Raw genomic sequence first — 10,411 nt, 5'->3', positions numbered from 1 at the left:
TGGATTTTCAGTTCGTCATTCTGCAAAATGACAAATAAATGTTTTATTGTTTTGAATGGATTTTCAGTTCGTCATTCTGCAAAATGACAAATAAATGTTCTAATGTTCTGAATGGATTTTCAGTTCGTCATTCTGAAAAATGACAAATAAATGTTTTAATGTTCTGAATGGATTTTCAGTTCGTCATTCTGCAAAATGACAAATAAATGTTCTAATGTTCTGAATGGATTTTCAGTTCGTCATTCTGCAAAATGACAAATAAATGTTCTAATGTTCTGAATGGATTTTCAGTTCGTCATTCTAAAAAATGACAAATAAATGTTATAGTGTTCTGAATGGATATTCAGTTCGTCATTCTGAAAAATGACAAATAAATGTTATAGTGTTCTGAATGGATTTTCAGTTCGTCATTCTGAAAAATGACAAATAAATGTTCTAATGTTCTGAATGGATTTTCAGTTCGTCATTCTGAAAAATGACAAATAAATGTTCTAATGTTCTGAATGGATTTTCAGTTCGTCATTCTGAAAAATGACAAATAAATGTTATAGTGTTCTGAATGGATTTTCAGTTCGTCATTCTGAAAAATGACAAATAAATGTTTTAATGTTCTGAATGGATATTCAGTTCACCATTCTGCAAAATGACACCCAAATATTTTAATGTCTTGAATGAGTTTGTTTGGATAGCCGTAGCTATGTGAAACAGATTTATTCACATTGTCATTCTGAAAAATGACAGTCATATGTTTTAATGTTTAAAAATGAGCTTGTATGGATAGTTGTAGCTATCTGAAACGAATTGATTTAGACTATGTCATTCTGCAGAATGATGGAGCCTTCCTATAAATTGGCATTCTTAATAATAAAGAACATATTATTTTTTTTAATAGGTGTTGTACGATCGAGGACGATCGTGACGTCAGGATGGTCGAATGCAGTCACACTATTATCCTAATACGCTGATCAGCTTAAGTCACTAACTTCCTAATGTCCTAATCAGCTTAAGATGGAATACTGGTAGTTCTGTTATGACAATGTGAAGACACACTCAACTTCTAATACGGTGATTGGCTTGGGTCACTAATTGCCTTATATGGTCACGAGTAGTTCGGTGATGACACATACACACAGCGGAACGAGAGATAATAATTTGGTGTGATTTAATTATGACCATTGTGAACGAGTTTGATTTAATTTAATAAAATAGCTATATTTACGTAAATACGTGTTTTAACTATTTTAATAGACGATACTATTTTAATAGACGATAAAAGGTCCTTTTTAAATACACTTTACACTAATTTGCATGCAGATTACACTCGAAATCACCCAAAATTGGAATTTAATTTCGGAGCGACACTACACACGTCCAACTAGTCTGACTGCCAAACGTCGATCTTCGATTATCTAAAAGATCAGGAAGTGTTTAAAGAGGCTGATATTATTATTAGAGAACTACCAACTAACGAAAACCAAAACAAATGTTTGGAAATTGGTATATCATATATATCTTAGACAAGTCGAAATACTATACTTTGAGCACCACAACTATTACAGTTTTTGAGAAGAAACAGTGAATATTTAAATACTAAACCGAAATAGAAGTTATTATCGATTCGAACCAGTACATACCGCTCTGTGAATCAGTGTAAAAATTTGCTGTTTATCACAGTAAATACCAGTTTTTAAAAGTATTTTACCATCAAAAAGTGATTAGTAATTGTTGTGTAGAGTTTTTAACGTCAAGAGCTGTATTATTATTCAGTAAGAAACTGTGTTGACATTTTTTTTGCCATATTCGACATAAGTCAGTCCTACCAGGGACTGGCTCGTCGAAGTTTTAGACAGGCAACCAGTAATACAGACATGCGTTACAACTGCTGCCTATCACTCGAAACTTTAATACAATAAAACCAAAAATAGTTACTTTTGACTACATGAGTAACAACTTAAATCAATGTTCTCCTACAGTTAGCAACACCATGTCTGGAAACAGCATCATCAGTAATAATCCAAATTTATATGCAACTGCTACTATGTCAAAACCCAAACCGAAATATCCCAAAAAAGATCAAGCAATATTAATACATGCTGAACCAAACTTATTACTACTCGACTACGTCAAAGCCATAGGAAACATTGTTAGCCCCAAAAACATATGCTTCGCCTCAAGAATTTCCAATAACCGGATATGCATCTACTTAACAAATTCTGAACTCGTAGAACATATTTTAACAGAATATCCTACGATTACAATCAACTCTGTAGAACTACCCATAAGAAGACTGGTAACCCCAGCCAAGAGACTAATAATCTCCAACGTCTGTCCATCAATACCTCATGAAATTATAGAAAAACACCTTCAAGATCTTGGTCTTCAACTTGCTTCACCAGTGTCACATATCAAAGCTGGAATCCCTGGTGATGAATTTACGCATATTATGAGCTTCAGAAGACAGGTATATATCACTCCAACTACAGATAGCCTCGAAATCGAAACATCATTAATAATTCCATTCGACAATAATTCATACAGAATATTTCTCTCTACTGACAAAATGGCATGTTTTCTATGCAAAAAACAAGGACATACAGCAAATAACTGTCAAAATCCCCCTAGAAGTCGCACCCGATCAGTCTAAATTAACTGCCTCCTCTGTTCTCACAATTAATAATCTTTATCAAGAAAATCCAAACTTATTCTCCTTACCGGTTGAAAATTTTCTTGCCTTTCTGGAAAACTCATTCGGCAGTAATAACCCTCTACAAGAAGCACAGCAGTTCACTCAAAATGTAAGATCACTACTCGACGACATGTTTAGAATATACCCTTCACTGGAAGATAGAACAATTAAGAATAGATTTACAAGGATTTCTAAGAAAATTAAACAGCAACTAAATTTCGACAATTCAGAAATTGGAAGCACAACATCGCAATCTACAAATAATGATGAAGATTATCTAACCGACTCTTCTCTGACCTCTCAACGTTCTAAATGTTAAAAATTTTTTTACTTTCACGTTAGTGCAGTGGAACTGCGATGGGTTCTACCCTCGCTTAGAACGCTTACAACAATTAATAAATAATACAAAAGCAGATATTATCTGCCTTCAAGAAACCAATTTCAAGGAAACACATAGACGTGAACTTAAAAATTTTGAAGGTTACCATTTCCGTAGGCCTACGTTTATAAGAGCAAGTGGGGGAACATCTATCTTCGTGTCTAATGATTTATTTTCTATACAATATATCCTAACCACCAATTTGGAGCTATAGCAATAACTGTCTGGTGTCCCGACCAAATAACCATATGCAGTACATATATTCCACCTAATTATAACTTAACAGAAACCGAGTTAGATGATTTAATCCGCCAACTTCCCAGTTCTTTTATACTAGTTGGAGACTTTAACGCCCATAATACCATGTGGGGCTCAAAGAAAACTTTTGGTAGAGGAAAAACCGTAGAGGCCGTATTGAGTTGCAATAATACTTGTCTGATGAATAGTGGAGCCAGTACATATTTTAACATTGCCTCAGGAACTTACTCATCTATCGATCTAAGCATATGTGATCCCAAGTCTGCCGATTCACTCTCATGGTATACTTTAGATAGCCTATATGATAGTAACCACTTTCCGATAGTCATAACAAATAGCAATAAAAATTTTTGCACCATTACTAAATGGAATATCGCTACAGCGGACTGGAATAATTTTCAAGCTAGCGCCGAAGATCATATTTTATTACTTCAACAATCTGAAGATATAGACGAGGCAATAACTCTCTTTAACAACTGCATTATTATGTCTGCAGAAAATCATGTAAAAAAAATAACAATTTGCCCCTCTAAAAAAGCAGTACCATGGTGGAATTCAGAATGTGAACTAACTGTACGTCAATGCAAAACAGCCTTCAACAGATATCGAAAAAGAAGAACTCAAGAAAACCCAATCTATTTCAAAAAGCTAAGAGCCAAAGCGAAATATGTCCTTAAAAAAAGTAAAAAAGATTCCTGGCAAAATTTTGTCTCTACAATTACTAGTGATACTCCACCATCTAAAGTTTGGATAAAAATAAGACAAATGAAAGGTCATAAAACTCCTCCAAAAAATCCAGTAATATCACTGAATGGAAACGTTATAACAGATAACCAAAAAATTGCTCAAATAATGGCTGAAAGTTTTGCATGGAAATTCAGGTCTGAAGTCGAACAGATTGAAAGTCCAAATGACCAGAATATACAAATTCCTCTTGTTCCACAAAGTAGTAGACACGACATTGATGCTATTAACCTTCCTTTTACACAAGAAGAATTAGCACTTGCACTATCCTCTTGTACGAACTCCGCCGCTGGACCAGACAATATCCCAATTATATTCATCAAAAATTTATCTCATTCCAGCCTCGCAACACTGTTGAATCTTTATAACAAGATATGGCATACTCAGCAATTACCCAAACTGTGGCGTGAATCAATTATCATACCAATAAAAAAATCTGATCTACCCTCAAACCTAACAAAATGATACAGACCTATCTCTTTAACCTGTTCATTATGTAAACTGTTTGAGAAAATGATTAATTCAAGATTAACATGGCTTCTCAAAAAATATGCAATAATTGACTCAGCGCAATCCGGTTTCAGACGTCACCGTTCAACTCTTGACAATTTAGTGCTATTACAAACACAAATAGCTTCCGCTATTTCAAACAAACAGGATCTGATCGCTACTGTCTTTGATATAGAAGGAGCTTTCGATACTATCTCGCCCCAACCCATTCTTGAAAAGCTTCGTCAATACAAGATAACAGGAAATATTTACTCCTTCATAAAAAACTTTTTACAACAAAGAACGTTCAAAGTAAAAACAAATGGGGAAATTTCGGCGACATTCGGGCAAGATAATGGAGTTCCACAAGGTTCAGTACTTAGTACAACACTGTTCATTCTTGCAATAAATGATATTTGTTCCAGTATTTGTCCACCAGTCAAGCACTTAATATACGCAGATGACCTTATTTTATATTGTCAGTATACCTTACTAAAACACATCCCTTCCCAATCCCGGATACCCCGCCTTGGAATAGACCAATCCCACATTCAATCACTTGTCTATTAGAATACAGTAAACATGAAACCTCAAGCCTTCTCATAAGGCAACACTTCAAAGAAATTATAAGCAAGTACCAATTCCAAACAATTCTGTATACAGATGCCTCCAAAAGCGAAGCAGGCGTTGGATGTGCCGTTACCACACATGATGAAGTAGTCAAATCATCTTTTTTACCGAATTTATGCAGCGTATACACTGGAGAACTTTATGCAATACTAGAGGCTTTTAAAAAACTAAAAACAGATCATAAAAACCAAGCAATATGCACAGACTCGCTGTCATCACTACAATCGATAAAAAGCCTATACTCTCAGCATCCCTTAGTTCAAGAAATCCATAGGACACACAATGCACTCGCTTTTCAAGGTGTAGATGTCACGATCATCTGGCTACCATCTCATGTTGGCATCCCCGGTAATGAAAAAGCAGACCAAGCAGCCAAGCAAGCTTCTTGTGTAAACAGTCAATCCTCAAAAGCCCAACATATTCAAATCCGTAATGACCTAAAGCAAATCTTCAAGCAACAACAATATCATACCTGGCAAACCCACTGGAACACAATCAAGAATGCATTACATGAGATCCGGCAGACTGTTGAAAAATTTGAACTTCCAAAAATGTCTAGAAACGAAAAAGCTGTCATCCGAAGATTAAGAATAGGACATACCCGATTCACACATGAATATTTAATGAAATCCGAGCCGAAGCCCAATTTCCAAATCTGCTCAAGTGTATTAACCATGAAACATATCCTGATCGAGTGTCCCCGGTACGCAAAACACAGAGTGCAACATAAACTTAAGTCAAATATCAAAGACGTTTTAAACTCGTCTGATCAAGTCTTTAACCTAATTGGTTTCTTGAAAGATATTCAGTTGTTCAACAGATTATGACCCCTTATTTTCTATGTATTTTACCTTTAACTTATATCTTAGTGATAAAACTGTTGTATTATTTAGTCATAGGCTCTAAACTTATAGATTAACATACTGTAGCAATTAGTAACATGTATTTATTGTAATAATTATTGTACACAATATTGTTTGTGTCAATGGCCATTGCAGCCGAGTCACATTAATTTAAATAAAAAAAAAAAAAAAACCGAAATATATAGAAGCAGTGTATAGTGGTCTGTTAATAGCTGTAAGTATAGTTTCCAAATTGGCAGTAATTTGATTACAAACATTGTTTTTATTTACATACGAAGAACATTATTTATATTTCGTATTTACTAATTATTTAAAAAACCAGTTTCAACTCTTGGCATTATCTTGCTAATTTACTTTTAAATAAAGAGAGTCGGACCTACCCAAATTAAAATTATTGAAATGAAAGTTCAATTTAAATTTAAAAAGAGATAGAAGATTAAATTTGACAAAATTACAGGTGGTACTTCTGACTACAGGGGTCCATCAATTAATTTCGATCAACAAAATCTAATTTTACCGGCAGTAGATGAAATAAGAACAGAAGAGTACACCATTGCAGTAGGAACTATAGTCCATCCAAAAAATGTAATGTTCTCATCCAAAATGTCAAACGGAAGAATATGCACCTACTTTTCAAGCATACAAGTCGTAGATGATTTACTAAGTCAACATGGTGAAATTAAAAGTGGAGAACATACAATCAAAGCACGTAAACTAATTACACCCGCTAATAGATTAGTTTTATCCAACGTATGTCCATCTATACCCCATGACATAATCGGACAGTCTTTAATTAATCTTAGTTTTAAATTAATGTCTCCGATTTCGTTCCTTAGAGCTGAAATACAAGACCCGCAATACAGTCATGTACTTAGTTTTCGAAGACAAGTTTACTTTTCACCTAGAGGCAATTTTACTGTACCCGACTCCGTCCTAATTGATTTTGAAAATATTTCGTACCGCATTTTTTTTCCGATAAACTAACTTGTTACAAATGCTACCAAGCTGGTCACGTTTCCTCGGGCTGTACCTCAAATTCCTCTTATCCACAAAATACTCAAAAGCTATAAACGGAGGAAAATTTTCTTCTACCAATACCATCTACTAGCTCCGAACAAAATCAAATTATACATGTAAATGACGAATCTGGAGAAGAAATGGATGCTCAAGTCAGCACTGATACCGATAATAAAAATAAACGATCTTACTCGGAAGTGCCATCCTCAACTTGCTCCACTCCTACAGAAACTATACCAACAGAATTCACGAAACCAAAACTAGTGCAAATTAAAAAGAAGAAAAAAATTATCAAATTAGATAAATCCAATTCAGAAACTACTACTATTGAGTCGTTAGTAGAACCAGTCAAACAATTTATTCAGGATGCATCACGACCATATGTACTAAATTACACCCAATTACTAGCATTCTTAGAAGGCGTTCACGGTTCTTCGATCACAGTAGAACTGGCTCTAGAATACACACAGGATATACACAGGTTGGGACATATACTAACTGAAATATATCCCATGTTGAACGAAAGAGCAATTAAATCTAGAATTACAAGAATCAAGAAAACACTACTTAGTAAAATAAACTAAGATTTTAGTATTCAGGATGACACCTCTTAAGATACTGACGCATCACAGGAAAATACTCCTTTCAACGATAAATAAAAAAAAACAAAAAAACAAAAAGTTAACAAAATAGCTAATATTCAGTGGAACATTCAATCCGATTTACAAATATAGCAATTCTATCGCTTTTAATTAAAGAAACACATCCACAAGTTATCTGCTTACAAGAGAAAAATTTCACAACAAATAAAACATACTCATTAATTAAAACAATATGAGACCTACCATAAAATTAGAACAAACGCTGGTAAAGCTAGTGGCGGCGTATCCATTTATGTAAATTTACATTTGACATCAGAAGAAATCCCTATACAATCAGAATTAGAGATCGTAGAAGTTAAAATAAAATCTTTAACACAATATTCTATATGCAATGTATATATTCGATCAGATACAGAAATCACTGCCAAACAACTCGAAATGTTAATTGAACAAATTCCAAAACCCAGAATAATAGTAGGAGACTTTAATGCACATAGTACAACATGGGAATGTCTATCTACAGATAAAAGAGGTGATACTATAGAAAGATTTTTAGCTTAACTAACTTTGTCTTGCTTAACTCAGGGGAAAAAACTCGCTTTAACTCAATTACTGGTAAACATTCCGCCATCGATCTATCTATATGCGAAAGCTCGCTAGCTCAAAATTTAAACTGGTAAGTACTACATCATACTTATGATAGCGATCACTGGCCTATGTTAATAATAAACTACGCATCACACAAAAATACTGAAATATCCTTTCCAGAAAAATGGAAAATCAATAATGCAGATTGAGAAAGTTATCAAAATTTTATTAAAAACTCTATACCCCACTTAAGACCATTGAAGATTGATATTGATTTCATCATTGAAAAATTCACTATAATAATTATAAAAACTGTAGAAGAAACTATAGGTAAAACAAGCAAGCCAAAACGTAAACAGACGGTCCCATGGTGGAATGCTGAATGTCAAGATGCACTGAAACTTTGTAAAAATGCCTTAAACGTATTAAAAACACACCATATAGAAGAGAACTTAGTTAATTTTATAACTAAAATAGATAGAATAGAGATATATAATTAAAAAGAATAAGCGTGAGTCATGGAAACAATATGTATCCTCAATTACCGATGATATGGTCTGAAGTGTGAAACAAGATCCGCAGAATTGAATGTATTCCATATACTTACAAGATAAACTCTCTTAATATGAACGGAAATCAAATAACTGATGAAGCAAAAATAACAAATGCCTTAGCAGTTTCGTTTCAAACATACAGCAATGACTCTATGTATGACCCTATATTTATTGAACATAAAAGGAACTCAGAACAAGAAATAATCATTGCCAATAACAATCATCCATTGAACTCATCACTAAGTATAAATGAACTAAATAAAGCACTTCAGGACGTTAAAAATTATAGCCCAGGACCTGACGAAATATCTTATGCATTCCTTATAAATCTTCCAGCAATTGCTAGACAATACCTACTGGATATCTATAATCTGTTATTCTATAAGAAACAATTCCCAAAATCTTGGAAAGCATCAATTGCAATTCCTATTTTAAAACCTAATAAAATAAAGGCGGATCCAAATTCGTATCGACCTATATCTTTAACATCCACCTTGTGCAAACTAATAGAAAAAATACTCAACAAACGTCTGCAATACTTCCTGGAATCCAATAATTTAATATGCAAACAACAAAGCAGATTTAGGAAAAACAGATGTACAACGAACAACTTGATCAAACTAGAATCGGTCATACACGAGGCATTGGCAAGTAATCGTCAAGTACTGGCCGACTTCTTTGATATATTAAAAGCCTATGATACTATATGGAAGTATGATGTCCTAAAAAGATTAAAACAATGGGGTGTGGACGGAAATCTAGATTTTTTCAAAAAATTTGTTTATGATAGAAATTTTGGAGTTAAACTTACTAATCATTTTTCAAGTTCGTATACCCAAGATAACGGAACCCCCCAAGGATCAACACTCAGTGTAACACTTTTCTTGATTGCAATAAATGAAGTTGTTGATAACATTAATACTCCTGTCCAAATTGGTTTATATGCAGATGACCTTGTTCTTTATGTAAGCAATAAAAATAGCCGGATAGCTGCAACTATTCTGCAAGAGTCCATCAGATCTTTAGAAAAGTGGTCAGAGAGAACGGGACTTCGTTTTTCTAAAAACAAAACAAAAGCAATATGGTTTTGAAGAAACAAACAAACAAGTTGGCCAAAATTAACACTATATAATCAAAATTTGCAATATGTAGAAGAACATGAAAATCTTGCATGCAAAAGATGAACATTCTCAAAATATTAACCAATCATAATTGGGAAGCTGATATCACACAATTACTGAATATATATATAAAACACTGATTCGTAGCAAGCTAGATTATGGATCAATAGTTTACAGTTCAGCTAAAGATAGTTTATTAAAGCAATTGGACATCATACAAAATACCGTATTAAGGCCTGCACTCGGAGCCTACAGGACCAATCCGGTAGAAAGTCTGTATGAAGAAGCTGATGAACCACCTCTTTCAATTAGAAGACATAGAGTAAGTTTATAATATGCAGCTAAAATTTAAGCAAACTCTAATAACCCTGCTTACTCCTACACATTTTCTGACAATTTTTATTTAATTTTTGAACAAAAACCCTTTCTTTCTGCATCATTTAGAAAAAGAATCAAAGGTTACAATTTTCCGAAAGTTAT

At 33.6% G+C, this 10,411-nt stretch overlaps 1 protein-coding gene across 1 annotated transcript; it reads left to right on the top strand.

Annotated features, from left to right (window-relative positions):
* The first annotated feature begins 3,428 nt into the window (after window positions 1-3,428).
* LOC140452733 (uncharacterized) lies at window positions 3,429-4,532 on the top strand. The gene has a single exon (XM_072547060.1). It carries the CDS (start codon window positions 3,429-3,431, stop codon window positions 4,530-4,532), a length of 1,104 nt encoding a protein of 367 aa, XP_072403161.1.
* Window positions 4,533-10,411: the final 5,879 nt, after the last annotated feature.

Source organism: Diabrotica undecimpunctata, chromosome 11 (genome assembly GCF_040954645.1).
Source record: "Diabrotica undecimpunctata isolate CICGRU chromosome 11, icDiaUnde3, whole genome shotgun sequence".
NCBI lineage: Eukaryota > Metazoa > Arthropoda > Insecta > Coleoptera > Chrysomelidae > Diabrotica > Diabrotica undecimpunctata.
Note: the sequence above shows the minus strand (reverse complement) of the source record. Positions and strands in the feature narration are given on the sequence as shown.

Bases quoted from the DNA above. Each gene is read 5' to 3' on its own strand.
- LOC140452733 (XM_072547060.1), top strand. From the start codon at position 3,429: ATGTGGGGCTCAAAGAAAACTTTTGGTAGAGGAAAAACCGTAGAGGCC.